This window comes from Hevea brasiliensis, chromosome 18 (genome assembly GCF_030052815.1).
Source record: "Hevea brasiliensis isolate MT/VB/25A 57/8 chromosome 18, ASM3005281v1, whole genome shotgun sequence".
Classification (NCBI taxonomy): Eukaryota; Viridiplantae; Streptophyta; class Magnoliopsida; order Malpighiales; family Euphorbiaceae; genus Hevea; species Hevea brasiliensis.
In genome coordinates, this window is record NC_079510.1 from 32,452,279 (window position 1) to 32,475,456 (window position 23,178).

The following is a 23,178-nucleotide window of genomic DNA, read 5'->3' on the forward strand; positions in this document are numbered from 1 at the left end:
AAAAATTTTTTTAAAGAATAAAACCCTTAAAACTTTTTCATTCTTAAATACATTTTGAATATTTAAACACACATATATAAATATATTTCACATCTTACCGCCACTCTCTTGTCAATGAAGTCTTAGTTTTCGCCAAAATATTCCGTCAAGGATAGATATTCTGACATCAGAAAGTGGCAGATATTACAGTATTATTCAATAAAAATAAATAAGAACAAAAAATAAAATAAGGTTATTCACATGTTTCTTTAATATATATATATATATATTTAGAGAGAGAGAGAGAGAGAGAGAGAGATCTGGTTTGGGTTGAACTTTTACTATGTCAACCTGAACCCAAACTGGAAATTTAGTTTGTAATTATTTTCAAACCATAACAAATATTTAAATGTATAAAATCACTAATTTTGATTTAGATATATTCAGGTTGATTAGTTTAGCGATTTCTTTGTCCACCCTAACGGGATATTGGTGTTTTGTATGTTTTTTTGGATTTAGTTGCTGAAATTTGATAGATATTGTGTAATTAATTGCTTGTGTATTGCATCTGAATTTTTTTTTATTATTCTTTCTTTTTTCTATATGCAATGAAAAGAAGATTGTTGTTCTTTGGGAAATTAGAAGAATGGCATTTTACATCTGGGTATCACATGAGTTTAGTTGCTAAAGTTTTGAACTTTGATTGAATCTTGAAATTGAAAGAAAATTGATTGATTGAATCGAACTAATTTATTTCAATTCAATTTAATTCAATTGGTCTTTATATTTAATTTAGTTTGCTCTCTCATAAAGTATATTTTTATTTTCCGATTTTTCAATTTTGATTCTGTTCAAAACCGAATTGATAGTTTGCACAGCCAGAGTTGCTACTTCTCTCGCTAACAATACACTCCCTCCTCCAACTCTTCTTGCAACACTTCGATAGATTTTGCTCAAACTCCCTTCGCACCAATTCTTCCTGACTAGATTCTACCAATACACTTCGGAATATATCTAAATGGCGCTTACAACCTGCAAATTCAAGGGATTCAAGGCAAATCTCCCTTAACATGTCTTTTGGATTGCTCTTCCAATAAGTCCAAATGGACCAACTCCCATCAGAAGGCAAGTCCAAAGAACTCAGGTACATGGGCTTTTTATGATCAATTAAGATTCCATAAAATATTTCTATAATCTTCCGACCATTTAGCAAAATATCTTTACTGTCATTCATGCGCAATCTATTACCTCAATGACAATTATTGATTTGATGGATGCTTCGATCAGTAGCTTTCTTAAATCTGTATTATCCTTATTTCAATAACATATATATCATAATTCAATAAATTAGCAATGGCAGCAATCATTGGTGATTTTCCAGTACCAGGACAATTATAAAAGACGTAGCCACGTTTCCGAACCTTCTCAATTCTTGCATAATACTCTTTAAACTTGTTAAATGTAACAATATCATCCATGGTCTCCTTCTTCTTGCTTGGATCTATAAAAAGTGTTTCAAATGAAGCCCGATGCTCATACATAATATGGCTTCACGTTCTCTTCTTGTTGTACATAGTCGCTTTCGCTAGGATCATTAGTGTAAATCTTTCGCTATCTGTTCCTATCCCCAATAGCCTTCCTTTCTTCCATCACATATTTGAAGTAAGACAGGTAACAAATTTGAAATATTGCCAATGAAATAAGAGCTTGTAGTTAAGAGTGTAAACTGTAAAAAAATAAGATAAGCACACAAAATATCAATATTTATGTGATTCACCCTCTCAATATAAGGCAACATCCACAGGCATGCCATCTTTCACTATCAATAATAATAAATTATCATTACAAGCTCAAATTTATACTACGCATAAACTCAATTACACCCAAAAGAATCCATACTACATAACTCCTCATAGTAAATATATTAGTTAGTCTTTCTCAATCTCTTCTAAACATAATCCAATATATTTGCTATTATAATACTATACCACAAAGGGTGCCTTCAACTATATGGATAAGAATCCCTTCTTTTTGAATTCTATGTCCTTACTCCATCTTAGGCCAAAGATTCTCTCAGTTGCAATGGACAAATACCCCTCATCAATGGCAGAGCTAAATTCTCACCAATTGGCAAAGTCTCTCTCTACAATGGATGACAACCTCACTCCATTCTTCTGTTTATAGTGTTAATTCCCTCAATATTAATCTGATTAGGAGTCCTGCTCAATTTAGGAATAACACTAAAATAATAAAATAAGAGTTCTACCCTATATAAGAAATATTTCTCTATCCTATCCCATTAAGGAATATTTTTTCTACTCAAATTAGAAAAAAAAGTCTCTCTCTAAATCCCACTAGGATTTTGAGTCATAATTCTAATATCTTCTCTATGGAAATAGGGTAGAAAGAGATGGTTTGTGATCTTGGAATAATTTTTTTCTTCAGGCCTGAAAAGATTTACCCTGCAAAGTTCATCAAACACAATCTCATAGTCCTCCATCAACTATAGATTGAATATTGTTATGGTATCGACTTGAGCCTTTTTGCTTGTTTAATTTAATTGAAATGGCAATTATTCGCAAACTCTGTCAATTTTACTTGTCTCATCCCGACTCTGATATTGTGTGGAGTGGGAACAGAAAAAAAATCCACCTTGATAACTTATTATTTATTAAAAAATAATTTACTTTTATGTATTTAAATATTATAATTTTAAACAAAAAAAAATATATATTATTAATATTATATTTAAAACTTATATTTTTTATTATAATTTATTTTAAATAAATAAATTTGTATTATGTAATGATAAATTAAAATAAAAAATAATAAGAAAATGAAAAATTTCTGCAGAAACCGGCTCCCGCTCTGTTCTTTGACGAGGAAGTCTCCGCACCATTTGCTCCGCTCGTTGGCAGGGAAGTCTCCACTCCCCATTGCCATTTCTAATTTGGAGCTGAGACATTGTCGTAATGGCAATGTAGGCTTCTTGTTTTTATTTTTGAACTGGGCCCTTGAGCAATGTGGATTTGGGCTATATTGGTGGCTTACAATTCGGCCAGCTAGTTGTCAAAGCGATCACAGATATTTTAACTTTGCATTTATGCCCATTTTTTCTTTCACTCCCACCCTATGTGGGACAGTGCCATCTTCCTAAAAGATTTCATTGCGCTTAAGGTTACCAAATAATTCACAGATTTGTGATCTGAATGTGTGAGTAGAAAAAGTTGACCAATATGTGGAGAAATCCTTCATTTTGGGCATGGATATGGCAAGGGAAATGTTTTTGGAATATAGTCCAAATAAAGAACGAGCTTGCAAAGGTTCTCAAGTTTTTAGTGGTTCATTTCAAGGAAACAACAAAAGTCTTGCATCTTAGATTTTGCCCAAGAATTAACCTTTGATCACGCAATTAAAGGCCCTTATTTACTCAGTAGATTTTTTATTTTATTTTATTTTATTTTTTTAGAAGAATAAGAAAGCAAGATAAAACTAGACTGTTCCTCTTACAAGCCATGCCAGGCCAGGGTACTCCATGGAAATTTTGAAATCATAAGCAGATATGAATACAACAACTTATTTATTACCACCCAATTATGCATCTACCTTCTGCAATTATGAATATCTATCTGGTTGGTAGATTCATATGGAATTGTTTTCCTTCCCATTTGAGATCAAATCATTCTCTTTGATTTCTTTAGATGTGTCATTGTCCTTAACCTTCTCATCTTCTTTAGCTGGTTGTTCTTGTTCTTTCGCTTCTTGCTCCGATTTCAATTTTGCTTCTTCCTCAGACTTCTTTCTTGCTTCTTCCTCTTTTGTCTCCTCAAGAGCAGCAATCAACTTCTTCAGGCAAGTCTCTCCGTCTTCATCATCTGACTTTGGCATCAAATTCTCAGCTATATCAGCTGGTGTCATCTTGGTTTCCTCCAACAAGTTTTGAATTGTTGCAAACAGTTGATGGGATTCGATATCTAAATAATTTTTTGCCAGAACTTTGAATGCTTCAAAGCAACAATAAGACATTTCTATATGCTTATCCATCCTTCCCCTTCTGATTAAAGCAGGATCAAGCTTTTCCACATAATTTGTAGTGAACACAATTATTCTTTCTCCTCCACAAGCTGACCAAATTCCATCAATAAAATTCAGTAGCCCAGATAAAGTCACCTTACTGCTTTTGTTTCTTTCTGCTTCTTCCTCCTTTTTCTTCTTGGAAATTGGATCTTTCCCTTCTTCTTCGTCTTCCTCTTTCTCCTTCTTTGGCTTTCTCTGACCGGTAAGATCCAGTGAGCAGTCTATGTCTTCAATCACGATCATAGACTTGCTCGTCGTCTCGATCAATAGCTTCCTGAGCTCACTGTTGTCCTTGACTGTGGTCAACTCAAGATCGTAGACATCATAATTCAACAAATTAGCCATGGCAGCTATCATAGTTGATTTCCCAGTACCAGGAGGACCATAAAGGAGATAACCACGCTTCCAGGGCTTGCCGATCTTAGCGTAGTAGTCCTTACTCTGGCTAAATTTCTTAAGATCCTTCTTGATTCCTTCCTTCTCTTTTGTCGCCATAGCCAGAGTATCGAAACTTGCAGGGTGCTCAAACATCACATGGCTCCACTTGGTAGCTTTCCATCCGTACCATTGATCGCTGGTATTGTTGGTGTAGAGTTTTCTCTGCCGATTCTTGACTGCAATTTCCTTTCCTTTTTTGATAACATGATCTATATAAGAGTTGGTGATAACATCTCTGTGACGTCTATGCACTGTGAGCTTGAAATACCTCTTACCCTCAGGGGCAGGATAGAAAGAAAAAGTCTGGGTTTGGGGGGTTATTTTGTTTGAAGACCACCAGATCTTAATCCCATTGAAGTCGTCAGTAACTTCCTCATGATCATCCATGGTGAGAACCACAGAATGGTTATCTTTAACAACATCAGCTTTGAGCTTCTTGGCATTCGTGGAAGAGTTGGCGCTGAGGTAGTTTTGAATGGCGGAGTAAACCTCGCTGCGCTTGAGACGTTCTCCGGTGTATTCATGGAAGGTAATTTGGAGATAAGGGTAGACAAGACCCAGCAATTTCTGACCATACCTGCTAAAATGGTCCCGAATTTGATGTGGGAAGTACTGCTGAAATATAGCCCAAGCAAACATTAGGCCAGCAATTGCTGAGCCTAGGTGAGTCCACATCTCTACTATAGTCATGGATTTGGACACTGGAAATGAGAAGAAAAGAAGGAAGAAGAAGTGATTTCTATATTGCTAAGAAGCATATGGATAGACACTTGTGTTAGTTTATATTTATATAGTGAAGAAATATGAGAAGTCACAGAAGTACACTTTGCATGGCTTCCTGGTCATTGCCTTTATCCTTGCTTCCTGGCAGCTTCCAAGAGGGAACCTTCACGTTCAATTCATTTCTTTATTCCAAAGTTCTGGATCTAATGGGCTCATAAATGACAAACAGGCGGTGTTTGGTCAATCAGAGCCAAGTTGCAGCTTGCAGTGGGTAGATAAAAGCCTAATAAATGAATGACAGATACAAGTTTTAAGTATGACGTGAGACTATGCACGTCAGCGAAAAGAAGTGCTGATGCATAAATCTTATAGATTATTAGGTATTCACAATATATATTTATTATCCCTTATAATTACGTAAATTTTATTTTATATATTATAAAAAAGACTTAAATTTTTTTATAAAAAATAATATTATTTTTATATAGAGCAAGAGTATTCTATAACCTTATTGATATTTCCTCCGCATGCTTCTTAGCGTGTACAAAGATGTCTAGAAAAATCCCTAAAGTTTGTTTGCTAATTCTTGTGTTCACATGATGAGTCAATGACACTCTTTGTTTTTTATTTTATTAAACTAAAAAATTTTAAAAAATTTATTTACCTATATTCGATTTATTATAAATTTAAGTCTTAATACGATCAAATTCATACATAAATGATCAAATTCATATATAATTGGTTAATTTTAAATAATTTTTTTCTAAACTTAATAAAATGAAAAATAAAAAACGCAAAAGGTTTATTTGAAATAAATTAATTGTAAAAAAAAATTAAAAGAATTCTCATAAAATTATTTATGAATTTTTTTTAATAAACAAATTTTTTAAATTAAAAAAATTAAATTTTTTTATTCTGAATATAAAAATTAGCAAAAATAAATTAAATTCATATAAAATTCTATATTTCAAATAAGGAGAAAGTGTTTTAGAGCTTCTTAGCTTGGTAATTTTGTTTCGCCATTTCTTATTCAAGTTATAAATTATTGTTGAAACTAGTCTTCTCTAATATATATATATATAGAAGTGAGAATGAGAGAATAATAAAATTGCCAAAAATACTCGTAATAATTTAGTATTATAATAATAAATTGAGAATTTTTAATACATTTTCTTAAATTCAATTCCAATCATTTCAAATACTATTAAATCTTAATATAAACGGATGTATCGCTCCTATAGTTACATTTTAACTTGTATTCTTTATATTTCTAAATCAATATTTCTAATTTTCTTAATTGAGTGATTTAGTTAAGTTGAAAATTTTTTTAGTAGTGAGAAAGTAGATTACATTATTGAGATTTAAATTCTCATTCCTAAATCTTAAACTCTAAACTCTAATTTTATTTAAATTCTGAAGTAATTATTTATTTAGGTTGCAATTAGACAATTAATCATTTTGGTAAAGCAAGAAATTTCCTTCACTATCACTAATGAAGAGTCACAATCCATATACACTTATTGGTGAAAATACAAAACCCTCCCACATTTTCAATTATGGTGGCTGAAATACTATAAAAAGATAATTAATTATTTAACATGTAATTTCATTCTTTTTTTTTTTTAACAATTAATTCTAACTGAAATTTCAACTCTAAACTTCATAATTATAGACAATTCTATTACTATTAAACTAAAATTTATTAATGATAAGTCTATCTCAATCAAAAATTCTAATAGCATAAAAATATAATTAAGCTAAAAGTTCAAAAAATAAAAATATTATTAATGGTTGAAAAAAAACCACTTTCTTCTATAAGTATAGTTTGTCTTATTTACAATAACTATATATAATTGTTTAAGTGGCAACTTTCTCTATTTTGATTTAAAATTTTAGTCTTTCTATAGCGTGTATTACACATTATTTATAATTTTTGTAATTACTCTTGATTTAATTTTTTTAATATGTAAATTTTTTTTATATATGATATAATATTATCATAACATATTATCATTAATAACTAATTAAATTAGTCATTCATTGTCAAAATACTAAATTACTATGACTGCATTTTATTTCTATTTGAACTTAGTTAAAAAATTATAAGGAAATAAATTACTAAGATATATTATTTTAATCAATTAAAATTTTATAAATAAAATACTATATATATAAACAAATAAATAAATATAAAAATAAAAAATTTTTAAAAAAATTAAAATTGAGTGACGATTAAAAACTTTTATTTACATGTTTACAAGGAAAAATTCAAATTATTGTATTAATCTATTGATGAAGATGCGATTTCCTATTTTGTAATACCTTTATTTAAAAATATTGAAATTATTATGATTCAAATATAAATTTTATTTTGAAATCTTATAGGCTATAATATATTTTAAAAAAAAAATTGAAAAATTGTCATTAATTCTTCTATTTTTTATAATAATAAACTTCGCTCAATTATGGTTGTATAATATAAAATAGCTTAGTTTATTTTTATCATATCATAATAGATTTTTTTTTATTATTTATTATTTATTTTATTTTTTAAGAAAAATGAGAGTACAATTAAATTAACCACTTAAATTTGATTGAGAATATTACATCTTTTACACTTATACATATTTAAAAAGTATTCCCAACACACCTATATTTGAGTCAAAGCACCACACTAAGAAGCCAATAACATGTGAAATTTCTTATATTAAAATAAATTCTCTTACCATCGGAATAACTCCTTGGAGCTTTTTTTTTTTTTATTAAGCCACAATTAGATAATTTCTTGCATATTCTAATGAAGAAATATTAAAGTAGAATATTAAGCTTATAAAAAAAAATCCATACAATACCAACCAAATACATTATTCAATCAAGGCCTACAGATGCAATCTACTTCTGGTTCAGTTGTCTCCAGAGGGAACTGTACTCTTACAATTTCCATTCGAGTTGAAGTCGTTCTCTTTGATTTTGCCATTATCCTTTTCCTTCCCATCTTCCTTAGGAGCTTTCTCTTTCTCTTGTTCTGCTTTCAACTTTGCTGCTTCTTCCTCAGACTTCTTTCTTGCTTCCTCCTCCTTTGCTTCCTCTAGAGCAGCAATCAACTTCTTCAGACAAGTCTCTTCGTCTTCTTCTTCTGACTTTGGCATCAAATTCTCAGCAACATCAGCTGGTGTCATCTTCGTTTCCTCCAACAAATTTTGAATTTTCCCAAACAGTTCATGGGATTCGATATCCAGATAATTCTGAGCTAGAACCTTAAATGCTTCGAAGCAACAGTAAGACATTTCTATATGCTTATCCATCCTTCCTCTTCTGATTAAAGCAGGATCAAGCTTTTCCACATAATTTGTAGTGAACACAATTATTCTTTCTCCTCCACAAGCTGACCAAATTCCATCAATAAAATTCAATAACCCAGATAAAGTTACCTCACTGCTTTTCTTGCTTTCTGCTTCTTCTTCCTTCTTCTTCTTGGAAATTGGATCTTTCCCTTCTTCATCTTCATCTTCCTCCTTCTTTGGCTTTCTCTGACCAGTAAGGTCCAGAGAGCAATCAATATCTTCAATCACGATGATAGACTTGCTCTTAGTCTCGATCAATAGCTTCCTAAGCTCACTGTTGTCCTTCACCGTGGTCAACTCAAGATCGTAGATATCATAATTCAAGAAATTAGCCATTGCAGCTATCATAGTTGATTTCCCAGTTCCTGGAGGACCATAAAGGAGATAGCCACGCTTCCAGGGCTTCCCAATCTTATCGTAGTAGTTTTTCCCCTTGCTGAATTTGATAAGGTCATTCTTGATTCCTTCCTTCTCTTTTGTTGCCATTGCCAAAGTATCGAAACTCGCAGGATGCTCAAACGCCACGTGGCTCCACTTGGTGGCTCTCCATCGATGCCAATTCTTGCTGGGATTGTTGGTATAGAGTTTTTTTTGCCGATTCTTGACAGCAACAGCCTTTCCTTCTTTAATAACATGATTTATATAAGACTTGATGATGATTTCTCTGTAACGTCTATGGACCGTGAGCTTGAAATATCTCCTCTCATCCAATTCAGGATAGAAAGAAAATGATTGTTTATTGGGGTTATTTTTTATTGAAGTCCACCAGGCCTTAATCCCATTGAAATCATCAGTGATTTCTTCGTGATCATCCATGGTGAGAAGAACAGACTGGCTATCTTTGACAACGTCAGCCTTGAGCCTCTTGGCTCGCATGGAGGAGTTGGCGCTGAGGTAGCTCTGAATGGCGGCGTAGACCTCGCTACGCTTGATGTCTTCGCCGGTGTACTCATCGAAGATGATTTGGAAATAAGGGAATACTAGAGCCACCAGCTTATGGCTATATCTCTCAACGTAGCCTCGAAGTTGGTAAGGGAAGTATCGATCATACATAGCCCAAACAAACATTAGGCCAGCAATTGCTGAGCCTAGCTGAGTCCACATCTCAACTATACTCATTTTCTGGAGAGTAGAAATGTGTTGCTTAGGACTTAGCGCTTGAGAATTTGAAATTGGATGGAGTTGGAGGAACACTTGTGTGGTCATTTATATAGTGGAAAAATATGAGAATACAGTATATATGTTTAGCTTGGTAAGCAAGTTTTGCTTGCTTAGCAATTGCCTCAGAAATTCTTGCCAGCTTCCGATTACCACCAAAGAAGGTGACATTAGGATTTGTCTTATTGGGAATAGGGATGGGAATTGGTTAGATTTTTTTGATACCTGATTCAATTAAACCTATTTAAATGGTATATACTGTGGTTTGGGAAGAGTTTGAATTTAATAAATAATATCATACTAAATTTAGATTTTATACGTTGAGTATTTATTATCGAACCTATTTATATAAATAATTAATAAATTTTTCATATAATATATTTTAAATAAAAGATATATTTCATATAAATTATTAATTAAAATATATATAAATTTAAATGAATTTAAATAATTTAGGGTGAATTTTAATTTAATTTGAAAATGATTCGAGTATTATAAATCATAATTGGGTTCAATTTGAATTGAATAATTTGCTTGAGTATTCTACCTCATTGTCATTCTTACTTAGAAGATTCCTATTAAGACATAATATATATATATATATATATATAATTCATATTTTTAATATATTAAATTTATAAGAAATTACCTCTAAGATAATTTTTTTTTTCCTTATTTTTTATATTTCATTTGAACTTGCTCACCGACCCTAATTAATATATTTCAAAATTTTGGTACTCACCTAACCATGCCCTTTCTTTTGCTTTTTCTTTTCTCGTGGCTTTTATTGGAGAGCATACTTTTCTACTCACGCGTGAGTCTATATATTAGGCAAAGAAATTCCTATTTAAACTCTATTAATTATAAATTTAAAATATAAATTTATATATTTTATAAGTAAATTTTACTATATATTTTATATTTATTTTAAATTAAATTTAAATAAGAAAAATTTATACTAATTATTGAGGAAATATTAAATCAAATAAAAATTAATTTTTAATATTAATTTTATCCAAAATTTTATGTGGATTCTACTCCAATTTGTTCCATATATGATAATTTTTTTTTAATTAAGTGGGCAACTTTCTCCAAGCGCTTTGGCGATTGGCTGTTGAGTCAACGATTGTCAAACGTGAAAATAGGGCTAAGTAATAAACTAATACTAGACATCCATTCATGCTTCGGTCGATGTGATGCATTGAAAAATGCTCAACTGATTCATTATCACAGGGACAACTGAGAAAAAAAAATTCTATATTTTTCAAATTTTTTAATTCTATTTTATATTACAAAAATTATTAATTAAATCCTGAATTTTTTAACTCATATTAATTCTCTTTAATAGAAACACTATTTTAGATACCGCATCACGCCATAATAGGATACAATTAATAAGAGTTAAAAAGTACAAGATTTAATTAGTAAATTTTTTATATAGAGGATAATTGAAAAAAATTTTTAAGTATAGGGAATTGTCGATAATTTTTTAAATCCATTTTAATTTATATAAAATTTCAAATTACTTGAAGGTTAATTAAAATTTTAATTTGAGTTAATTTGATTGACCTAAAAATATTTTAACATGAAAATATGATAAAATAATGGTGAAAGAAATGAGAATAGAAAGAAAGGGATGGAAGGAAATAATATCAAAAATTTTATAACATTTAAATACTTACGAAATTAGTTTTAAACATAATTGAATAGTGAAAAATATTCTTATAATCAACTTTAATTAGTTTTAAAGATTTAATTGTTATAGTTGTTGTATATATTTTAATTAATTATATATTACTTTTATAATAAATATTTAAAAAAATTATATTTTAATTTTTAAATTATGCTAGAGAAAATAACGTATAAAGCATCTGTAAAAATTATTTACATAAAATATATTTATAATTAATAATAATTTATATTTTAAAATTTAATAATTTTAAAAGAAAATGTTAAAAAATCCCATAGTTTTAATTTTTTTTATAATTATACCTTATATTAATTAAATTTCTAATTAACTATTATATAATATGCTATAAATATCTTATAGTTAAATATTATATGATTAATAAATAGTTAAAATGTATATTATATAATATGCTATTATATTATATAATATATTTAATCCTAAATTATATATGCACCTTATAATTAAAGATTATATAATTTAGGTATAGCTAAAAGATATATTATATGATATATTATGCATTAATAACTCAATTCAAAACTTAAATGCTAATTCAAGTATGACTTTTTAAGAAAATAATTATATAAAATTATTTTAAGAACCAAGAACCGAACTGGAATCGTACCAAACAGAACCGAAACCAAAGAACCAAGAATTGTACCGAACTAAAATCGAAACAATGAAGAACCGAACTGAAACCGTATCGAAATTTCGAAATTCCAGTTTAATTCCGGTTTCTAGGCAAATCACGAACTGAACTGGAACCGAACACCCCTATGAAGGCAGTATTGTATAATATTAAAACCAACCATAATATAACCCATAAACAGTTTCAGCTCATAATATCTCTAATAATTCATATTACAATTATTTATTTAACTTTAGATATTATAATCTTCCATGATTTTGATACCAAGTCTCAGTTTTAAATAATTAATTTAATTATTTAACCAATTTAAATAATGAATTCATATAGTCAATTTTAACTTATTTAAAACTAAGGCATGCTTCTTGTTGATCCTTTAGAGTCATTTTAGTAATTTGTTTACCAAATTTCACATTTTTTTTAAATTTTTAAAACACTTATATCATTTAAATTAGTAACAATCAAGAACACCTAAAAATGAAAACAAGTAGAATATCCATGAAAATCGCTTTATCCAAATCAAAATCCAAATCCAAACCCAAACCTAAATCTGAATAATATTCTTAAAATTTGAATCCGTCTCAAATCTAATTAAAATTTATTCTTAACTGCCCGAACCTGTTCCAAACACGATTATTATTATCAAAAAAATTCCCAAATCTGTTTAATTTTATATTTTTTAATTAATAATTTATAATTTATAATTTTAATAATTTCATAAAATATACTATATTTTTTAAAATAAAAAAATAAAATTTATGAATATTACTATTAAAAAACATATATTTTATATTTAATTAAATATTTATATAAATGATTTCAGATAACGGATACACAACATGAAAAACCCCAACTTATCACAAGTATTATTTTTCGAACTCAAACCTATTCTATAAAATGTTTCTATAATCTTCGGACCATTTAGCAAAATATCTTTACTGTCATTCATGCGCAATCTATTACCTCAATGACAATTATTGATTTGATGGATCCTTCGAACAGTAGCTTTCTTAAATCTTTATTATCCTTATTTCAATAACATATATATCATAATTCAATAAATTTGCAATGGCAGCAATCATTGGTGATTTTCCAGTCCCAGGACAATTATAAAAGACGTAGAGCCTTCTCAATTCTTGCATAATACTCTTTAAACTTGTTAAATGTAACAAGATCATCCATGGTCTCCTTCTTCTTGCTTGGATCCATAAAAAATGTTTCAAATGAAGCCCGATGCTCATACATAATATGGCTTCACGTTCTCTTCTTGTTGTACATAGTAGCTTTCCCTAGGATCATTAGTGTAAATCTTTCGCTATCTGTTCCTATCCCCAATAGCCTTCCTTTCTTCCATCACATATTTGAAGTAAGACCGGTGACAAATTCGAAATATTGCCAAAGAAATGAGAGCTTGTAGTTAAGCGTGTAAACTGTAAAAAAAATAAAATAAGCATACAAAATATCAATATTTACATGATTCATCCTCTCAATATAGGGCAACATTACCAGGCATGCCATCTTCTACTATCAATAATAACAAATTATCATTACAAGCTTAAAACTATACTACCCTCAATTGCATCCAAAAGAACCTATACTACATAACTCCTTATAGTAAATATATTAGTTAATCCTTATCAGTCTCTTCTAAATATAATCCAATATATTTACTATTACAACACTATACCACAAAGAGTGCCTTCAATTATATGTACAAGAATCCCTTCCTTTTGAATTCTATGTCCTTACTCCATCTTAGGCCAAAGCCTCTTTCCGCTGCAATGGGCAAATACCCCTCATCAATGGGCAGAGCTAAATCCTCACCAATTGGCAAAGTCCCTATCTACAATGGGTGACAGCCTCACTCCATTCTTCTGTTTATAGTGTTAATTCCCTCAATCATAATCTGATTAAGAGTTCTGCTCAATTTAGGAATAACACTAAAATAATAAAATAAGAGTTCGACCCTATATAAGAAACATTTCTCTATCTCATTGAAGAATAGTTCTCTCACTCAATTTAGTAAAAAGTTTCTCTCTAAATCCCACTAGGATTTTGAGTCATAGTTCTAACATCTTCTATATGAAAATAGGGTAGAAAGAGATGGTTTGTGATCTTGGAATAATTTTTTTCTCCAGGCCTGAAAATATTTACCCTGCAAAGTTCATGAAACACAATCTCATAGTCCTCCATCAACTATAGATTGAATATTGTTATGGTATCGACTTTGAGCCTTTTTGCTTGTTTAATTTAGTTGAAATGGCAATTATTCCCAAACTCTGTCAATTTTGCCTGTCTCATCCCAACTCTGATATTGTGTGGAGTGGGAACAGAAAGAAAGTCCCCCATCCTGATCCCGTAATCCACTTTGATAACTTATTATTTATTAAAAAATAATTTACTTTTATGTATCTAAATATTATAATTTTAAACAAAAATATATATATTATTAATATTATATTTAAAACTTATATTTTTATTATAATTTATTTTAAATAAATAAATTTGTATTATATAATTATAAATTAAAATAAAAAATAATAAGAAAATGAAAAATTTCTGCAGAAACCGGCTCTACTCTGTTCTGTGACGAGGAAGTCTCTGCACCGTTTGCTCCGCTCGTTGGCAGGGAAGTCTCCACTCCCCATTACCATTTCTAATTTGGAGCTGAGACATTGTAGTAATGGCAATGTAGGCTTCTTGTTTTTATTTTGAACTGGGCCCTTGAGAAGTGTGGATTTGGGCTATATTAGTGGCTTTACAACTCGGCCAGCTCGTTATCAAAGGGATCAAAGATATTTTAACTTTGCATTTATGCCCATTTTTTCTTTCGCTCCCACCCTATGTGGGACAGTGCCATCATCCTAAAAGATTTCATTGCGCTTAAGGTTACCGAATAATTCACAGATTTGTGATCTCAATGTGTGAGTAGAAAAAGTTGACCAATATGTGGAGAAATCCTTCATTTTGGGCATGGATATGGCAAGGGAAATGATTTTGGAATATAGTCCAAATAAAGAACGAGCTTGCAAAGGTTCTTAAGTTTTTAGTAGTTCAGTTCAAGGAAACAACAAAAGTCTTGCATCTTAGATTTTGCCCAAGAATTAACCTTTGATCACGCAATTAAAGGCCCTTTTTTTTTTTTTCTGTTTCCAACCTGAACTTACTAGCTTCTTGAATACTCGGATTAATAATTTTGTAAAATAAATTTGAATTGGGAAAAATTATTATTTATTCTCTTTATTTTAATAAAATTAATTATTTAATTCTTTTACTTTAAAAAATATACTATTTAATGCCTTTATTTTTAACCTATGAATTAATTAGTTTTTTTATTAATTTTTCTGTTACTAAAATTATTTTAAAATAATTTTTTTCTCAACTCAACTATTTAGTCTTTATAATTTATATAATATAATGTTTAATTCTTATAATTTGATATAACTATTCTCTCTACCTTAATTAAGTTGACTAATTAAAAAATTAAAAAGAGAAATTAAACGGATTAAAAATTGAGAGATTAAATAGTATATTTTTAAAAATAAAAAATAATTAATTAATTAAAATTTTCTCAATTGTATTTCATTTCTTAAAGTTAAAATACATCAATAAATAATAAATATGAAGCTAGGATTCGCTCTAGCAAATCCGAAAGTATAAGATGGTAATTTCAGCGTGCTTAGGTCAAACTTACTAGAAACCCAAATCGCAACTAGCATCTCCAAACTAGGGAAGGCCGTCCGGTCTACCAGCATTTATTTACTCAGTGGATTTTTTATTTTATTTATTTATTTATTTATTTTTTAAGAAGAAGAAGAAAGCAAGACAAAACTAGATTGTTCCTCGTACAAGCCACGCCAGGCCAGGGTACTCCATGGAAATTTTAAAATCATAAGCAGATATGAATACAACAACTTATTTATTACTACCCAATTATGCATCTACCTTCAGCAATTATGAATATCTATCTGGTTGGTAGATTCATATGGAATTGTTTTCCTTCCCATTTGAGATCAAATCATTCTCTTTGATTTCTTTAGATGTGTCATTTTCCTTACCCTTCTCATCTTCTTTAGCTGGTTGGTCTTGTTCTTTCGCTTCTTGCTCCGATTTCAATTTTGCTTCTTCCTCAGACTTCTTTCTTGCTTCTTCCTCTTTTGTCTCCTCAAGTGCAGCAATCAACTTCTTCATGCAAGTCTCTCCGTCTTCATCATCTGACTTTGGCATCAAATTCTCAGCTACATCAGCTGGTGTCATCTTGGTTTCCTCCAACAAGTTTTGAATTGTTGCAAACAGTTCATGGGATTCGATATCTAAATAATTTTTGGCCAGAACTTTGAATGCTTCAAAGCAACAATAAGACATTTCTATATGCTTATCCATCCTTCCCCTTCTGATTAAAGCAGGATCAAGCTTTTCCACATAATTTGTAGTGAACACAATTATTCTTTCTCCTCCACAAGCTGACCAAATTCCATCAATAAAATTCAGTAGCCCAGATAAAGTTACCTTACTGCTTTTGTTTCTTTCTGCTTCTTCCTCCTTTTTCTTCTTGGAAATTGGATCTTTCCCTTCTTCTTCGTCTTCCTCTTTCTCCTTCTTTGGCTTTCTCTGACCGGTAAGATCCAGTGAGCAGTCTATGTCTTCAATCACGATGATAGACTTGCTCGTCGTCTCGATCAATAGCTTCCTGAGCTCACTGTTGTCCTTGACTGTGGTCAACTCAAGATCGTAGACATCATAATTCAACAAATTAGCCATGGCAGCTATCATAGTTGATTTCCCAGTACCAGGAGGACCATAAAGGAGATAACCACGCTTCCAGGGCTTGCCGATCTTAGCGTAGTAGTCTTTACTCTGGCTAAATTTCTTAAGATCCTTCTTGATTCCTTCCTTCTCTTTTGTCGCCATAGCCAAAGTATCGAAACTTGCAGGATGCTCAAACATCACATGGCTCCACTTGGTAGCTTTCCATCCGTACCATTGATCGCTGGTATTGTTGGTATAGAGTTTTCTCTGCCGATTCTTGACTGCAATTTCCTTTCCTTTTTTGATAACATGATCTATATAAGAGTTGGTGATAACATCTCTGTGACGTCTATGAACTGTGAGCTTGAAATACCTCTTATCCCCAGCGGCAGGATAGAAAGAAAAAGTCTGGGTTTGGGGGGTTATTTTGTTTGAAGACCACCAGATCTTAATCCCATTGAAGTCGTCAGTAACTTCCTCATGATCATCCATGGTGAGAACCACAGAATGATTATCTTTAACAACATCAGCTTTGAGCTTCTTGGCATTCGTGGAAGAGTTGGCGCTGAGGTAGTTTTGAATGGCGGAGTAAAACTCGCTGCGCTTGAGACGTTCTCCCGTGTATTCATGGAAGGTAATTTGGAGATAAGGGTAGACAAGACCCAGCAATTTCTGACCATACCTGCTAAAATGGTCGCGAATTTGATGTGGGAAGTACTGCTGAAACATAGCCCAAGCAAACATTAGGCCAGCAATTGCTGAGCCTAGGTGAGTCCACATCTCTACTATAGTCATGGATTTGGACACTGGAAAAGAAGGAAGAAGAAGTGATTTCTATATTGCTAAGAAGCATATGGATCGACACTTGTGTCAGTTTATATTTATATAGTGAAGAAATATGAGAAGTCACAGAAGTACACTTTGCATGGCTTCCTGGTCATTGCCTCTGTCCTTGCTTCCTGGCAGCTTCCAAGAGGGAGCCCTTCACGTTCAATTCATTTCTTTATTCCAAAGTTCTGGACCTAATGGGCTCATAAATGACAAACAGGCGGTGTTTGGTCAATCAGAGCCAAGTTGCAGCTTGCAGTAGGTAGAGAAAAGCCTAATAAATGAATGACAGATACAAGTTTTAAGTATGACGTGAGACTATGCACGTCAGCGAAAAGAAGTGCTGATGCATAAATCTTATAGATTGTTAGGTATACACAAGGTATATGTAGTGAAGAGGAGTGCTGATGCATAAATCTTATAGATTATTAAGTATACATAAGGTATTATCTCTTATAATTACGTAAATTTTATTTTATATATTATAAAAAAGACTTAAATTTTTTTATAAAAAATAATATTATTTTTATATAGAGCAAGAGTATTCTATAATCTTACTGATATTTCCTCCGCATGCTTCTTAGCGTGTACAAAGATGTCTAGAAAAATCCCTAAAGTTTGTTTGCTAATTCTTGTGTTCACATGATGAGTCAATGACACTCTTTGTTTTTTATTTTATTAAACTAAAAAATTTTAAAAAATTTATTTACCTATATTCGATTTATTATAAATTTAAGTCTTAATACGATCAAATTCATACATAAATGATCAAATTCATATATAATTGGTCAATTTTAAATAATTTTTTTCTAAACTTAATAAAATGAAAAATAAAAAACGCAAAAGGTTTATTTGAAATAAATCAATTGTAAAAAAAAATTAAAAGAATTCTCATAAAATTATTTATGAATTTTTTTTAATAAACAAATTTTTTAAATTAAAAAAATTAAATTTTTTTATTCTGAATATAAAAATTAGCAAAAATAAATCAATCGAATTAAATTCATATAAAATTCTATATTTCAAATAAGGAGAAAGTGTTTTAGAGCTTCTTAGCTTGGTAATTTTGTTTCGCCATTTCTTATTCAAGTTATAAATTATTGTTGAAACTAGTCTTCTCTAATATATATATATATAGAAGTGAGAATGAAAGAATAATAAAATTGCCAAAAATACTCGTAATAATTTAGTATTATAATAATAAATTGAGAATTTTTAATACATTTTCTTAAATTCAATTCCAATCATTTCAAATACTATTAAATCTTAGTATAAACGGATGTATCGCTCCTATAGTTACATTTTAGCTTGTATTCTTTATATTTCTAAATCAATATTTCTAATTTGCTTAATTGAGTGATTTAGTTAAGTTGAAAATTTTTTTAGTAGTGAGAAAGTAGATTACATTATTGAGATTTAAATTCTCGTTCCTAAATCTTAAACTCTAAACTCTAATTTTATTTAAATTCTGAAGTAATTATTTATTTAGGTTGCAATTAGACAATTAATCATTTTGGTAAAGCAAGAAATTTCCTTCACTATCACCAATGAAGAGTCACAATCCATATACACTTATTGGTGAAAATACAAAACCCTCCCACATTTTCAATTATGGTGGCTGAAATAGTATAAAAAGATAATTAATTATTTAACATGTAATTTCATTCTTTTATTATTTTTTTTTTAACAATTAATTCTAACTGAAATTTCAACTCTAAACTTCATAATTATAGACAACTCTATTACTATTAAACTAAAATTTATTAATGATAAGTCTATCTCGATCAAAAATTCTAATAGCATAAAAATATAATTAAGCTAAAAGTTCAAAAAATAAAAATATTATTAATAGTTGAAAAAAATCATTTTCTTCTATAAGTATAGTTTGTCTTATTTACAATAACTATATATAATTGTTTAAGTGGCAACTTTCTCTATTTTGATTTAAAATTTTAGTCTTTCTATAGCGTGTATTACACATTATTTATAATTTTTGTAATTACTCTTAATTAAATTTTTTTAATATGTAAATTTTTTTTATATATGATATAATATTATCATAACATATTATCATTAATAACTAATTAAATTAGTCATTCATTGTCATAATACTAAATTACTATGACTGCATTTTATTTCTATTTGAAGGTAGTTAAAAAATTATAAGGAAATAAATTACTAAGATATATTATTTTAATCAATTAAAATTTTATAAATAAAATACTATATATATAAACAAATAAATAAATATAAAAATAAAAAAATTTTAAAAAAATTAAAATTGAGTGACAATTAAAAACTTTTATTTACATGTTTACATGGAAATTTTCAAATTATTGTATTAATCTATTGATAAAGATGCGATTGCCTATTTTGTAATACCTTTATTTAAAAATATTGAAATTATTATGATTCAAAAAAGGCCTGGGATACCTCCTTGGGAATGCACCAAAAATATATATATATATATATAAATTTTATTTTGAAATCTTATAGGCTATAATATATTTAAAAAAAAATTGAAAATTTGTCATTAATTCTTCTATTTATTATAATAATAAACTTCGCTCAATTATGGTTGTATAATATAAAATAGCTTAGTTTATTTTTATCATATCATAATAGAGTTTTTTTATTATTTATTATTTATTTTATTTTTTAAGAAAAATGAGAGTACAATTAAATTAACCACTTAAATTTGATTGAGAATATTACACCTTTTACACTTACACATATTTAAAAAGTATTCCCAACACACCTATATTTGAGTCAAAGCACCACACTAAGAAGCCAATAACATATGAAATTTCTTATATTAAAATAAATTTTCTTCCCATCGGAATAACTCCTTGGAGCATTTTTTTTTTTTTTATTAAGCCACAATTAGATAATTTCTTGCATATTCTAATGAAGAAATATTAAAGTAGAATATTAAGCTTATAAAAAAAAATCCATACAATACCAACCAAATACATTATTCAATCAAGGCCTACAAATGCAATCTACTTCTGGTTCAGTTGTCTCCAGAGGGAACTGTACTCTTACAATTTCCATTCGAGTTGAAGCCGTTCTCTTTGATTTTGCCATTATCCTTTTCCTTCCCATCTTCCTTAGGAGCTTTCTCTTCCTCTTGTTCTGCTTTCAACTTTGCTGCTTCTTCCTCAGACTTCTTTCTTGCTTCCTCCTCCTTTGCCTCCTCTAGAGCAGCAATCAACTTCTTCAGACAAGTCTCTTCGTCTTCTTCTTCTGACTTTGGCATCAAATTCTCAGCAACATCAGCTGGTGTCATCTTCGTTTCCTCCAACAAATTTTGAATTTTCCCAAACAGTTCATGGGATTCGATATCCAGATAATTCTGAGCTAGAACCTTAAATGCTTCGAAGCAACAGTAAGACATTTCTATATGCTTATCCATCCTTCCTCTTCTGATTAAAGCAGGATCAAGCTTTTCCACATAATTTGTAGTGAACACAATTATTCTTTCTCCTCCACAAGCTGACCAAATTCCATCAATAAAATTCAACAACCCAGATAAAGTTACCTCACTTCTTTTCTTGCTTTCTGCTTCTTCTTCCTTCTTCTTCTTGGAAATTGGATCTTTACCTTCTTCATCTTCATCTTTCTCCTTCTTTGGCTTTCTCTGACCAGTAAGGTCCAGAGAGCAATCAATATCTTCAATCACGATGATAGACTTGCTCTTAGTCTCGATCAATAGCTTCCTAAGCTCACTGTTGTCCTTCACCGTGGTCAACTCAAGATCGTAGATATCATAATTCAAGAAATTAGCCATTGCAGCTATCATAGTTGATTTCCCAGTTCCTGGAGGACCATAAAGGAGATAGCCACGCTTCCAGGGCTTCCCAATCTTATCGTAGTAGTTTTTCCCCTTGCTGAATTTGATAAGGTCATTCTTGATTCCTTCCTTCTCCTTTGTTGCCATTGCCAAAGTATCGAAACTCGCAGGATGCTCAAACGCCACATGGCTCCACTTGGTGGCTCTCCATCCATACCAATTCTTGCTGGGATTGTTGGTATAGAGTTTTCTTTGCCGATTCTTGACAGCAACAGCCTTTCCTTCTTTAATAACATGATCGATATAAGACTTGACGATGATTTCTCTGTAACGTCTATGGACCGTGACCTTGAAATATCTCCTCTCATCCAATTCAGGATAGAAAGAAAATGATTGTTTATTGGGATTATTTTTTATTGAAGTCCACCAGACCTTAATCCCATTGAAATCATCTGTGATTTCTTCGTGATCATCCATGGTGAGAAGAACAGACTGGCTATCTTTGACAACGTCAGCCTTGAGCCTCTTGGCTCGCATGGAGGAGTTGGCGCTGAGGTAGCTCTGAATGGCGGCGTAGACCTCGCTACGCATCATGTCTTCGCCGGTGTACTCATCGAAGATGATTTGGAAATAAGGGAATACAAGAGCCACCAGCTTATGGCTATATCTCTCAACGTAGCCTCGAAGTTGGTAAGGGAAGTATCGATCATACATAGCCCAAACAAACATTAGGCCAGCAATTGCTGAGCCTAGCTGAGTCCACATCTCAACTATACTCATTTTCTGGAGAGTTGAAATGTGTTGCTTAGGACTTAGCGCTTGAGAATTTGAAATTGGATGGAGTTGGAGGAACACTTGTGTGTTCATTTATATAGTGGAAAAATATGAGAATACAGTATATATGTTTGGCTTGGTAAGCAAGTTTTGCTTGCTTAGCAATTGCCTCAGAAATTCTTGCCAGCTTCCGATTACTACCAAAGAAGGTGACATTAGGATTTGTCTTATTGGGAATACGGATGGGAATTGGTTAGATTTTTTTGATACCTGATTCAATTAAACCTATTTAAATGGTATATATTGTGGTTTGGGAAGAGTTTGAATTTAATAAATAATATCATACTAAATTTAGGTTTTATATGTTGAGTATCTATTATTGAACCTATTTATATAAATAATTAATAAATTTTTCATATAATATATTTTAAATAAAAGATATATTTTATATAAATTATTAATTAAAATATATATAAATTCAAATGAATTTAAATAATTTAGGGTGAATTTTATCTAATTTGAAAATGATTCGAGTATTATAAATCGTAATTGGGTTCAATTTGAATTGAATAATTTGCTTGAGTATTCTACCTCATTGTCATCGTTACTTAGAAAATTTCTATTAAGACATAATTTATTGTGAATGAAATCTATATATATATAATTCATATTTTTAATATATTAAATTTATAATAAATTACCTCTAAGATAATTTTTTTTTCCTTATTTTTTTATATTTCATTTGACCTTGCTCACCTACCCTAATTAATATATTTCAAAATTTTGGTACTCACCTAACCATGCCCCTTCTTTTGCTTTTTCTTTTCTCGTGGCTTTTATTAGAGAGCATATTTTTCTACTCACGCGTGAGTCTATATATTAGGTAAAGAAATTCCTATTTAAACTCTAATAATTATAAATTTAAAATATAAATTTATATATTTTATAAGTAAATTTTACTTTATATTTTATATTCATTGTA

General features: G+C 30.0%; 4 protein-coding genes across 4 annotated transcripts; all 4 read right to left on the reverse strand.

Annotated features, from left to right (window-relative positions):
* Positions 1 to 3,466: 3,466 nt before the first annotated feature.
* On the reverse strand, positions 3,467 to 5,365 carry LOC110642735 (AAA-ATPase ASD, mitochondrial). The gene has a single exon (XM_021794870.2). It carries the CDS (start codon positions 5,182 to 5,184, stop codon positions 3,622 to 3,624), a length of 1,563 nt encoding a protein of 520 aa, XP_021650562.2. The 5' UTR covers positions 5,185 to 5,365; the 3' UTR covers positions 3,467 to 3,621.
* Positions 5,366 to 7,783: 2,418 nt separating this feature from the next.
* Positions 7,784 to 9,749, reverse strand: LOC131176030 (AAA-ATPase ASD, mitochondrial-like). Its single transcript, XM_058141088.1, has one exon. The coding sequence runs from the start codon at positions 9,678 to 9,680 to the stop codon at positions 8,121 to 8,123; it is 1,560 nt and encodes a 519-aa protein (XP_057997071.1). The 5' UTR covers positions 9,681 to 9,749; the 3' UTR covers positions 7,784 to 8,120.
* A 6,120-nt stretch (positions 9,750 to 15,869) lies between these two features.
* On the reverse strand, positions 15,870 to 17,668 carry LOC131176008 (AAA-ATPase ASD, mitochondrial-like). The gene has a single exon (XM_058140985.1). It carries the CDS (start codon positions 17,594 to 17,596, stop codon positions 16,034 to 16,036), a length of 1,563 nt encoding a protein of 520 aa, XP_057996968.1. The 5' UTR covers positions 17,597 to 17,668; the 3' UTR covers positions 15,870 to 16,033.
* Positions 17,669 to 20,303: 2,635 nt separating this feature from the next.
* Positions 20,304 to 22,270, reverse strand: LOC110642728 (AAA-ATPase ASD, mitochondrial-like). The gene has a single exon (XM_021794865.2). The coding sequence runs from the start codon at positions 22,200 to 22,202 to the stop codon at positions 20,643 to 20,645; it is 1,560 nt and encodes a 519-aa protein (XP_021650557.2). The 5' UTR covers positions 22,203 to 22,270; the 3' UTR covers positions 20,304 to 20,642.
* Between the last annotated feature and the right edge of the window lie 908 nt (positions 22,271 to 23,178).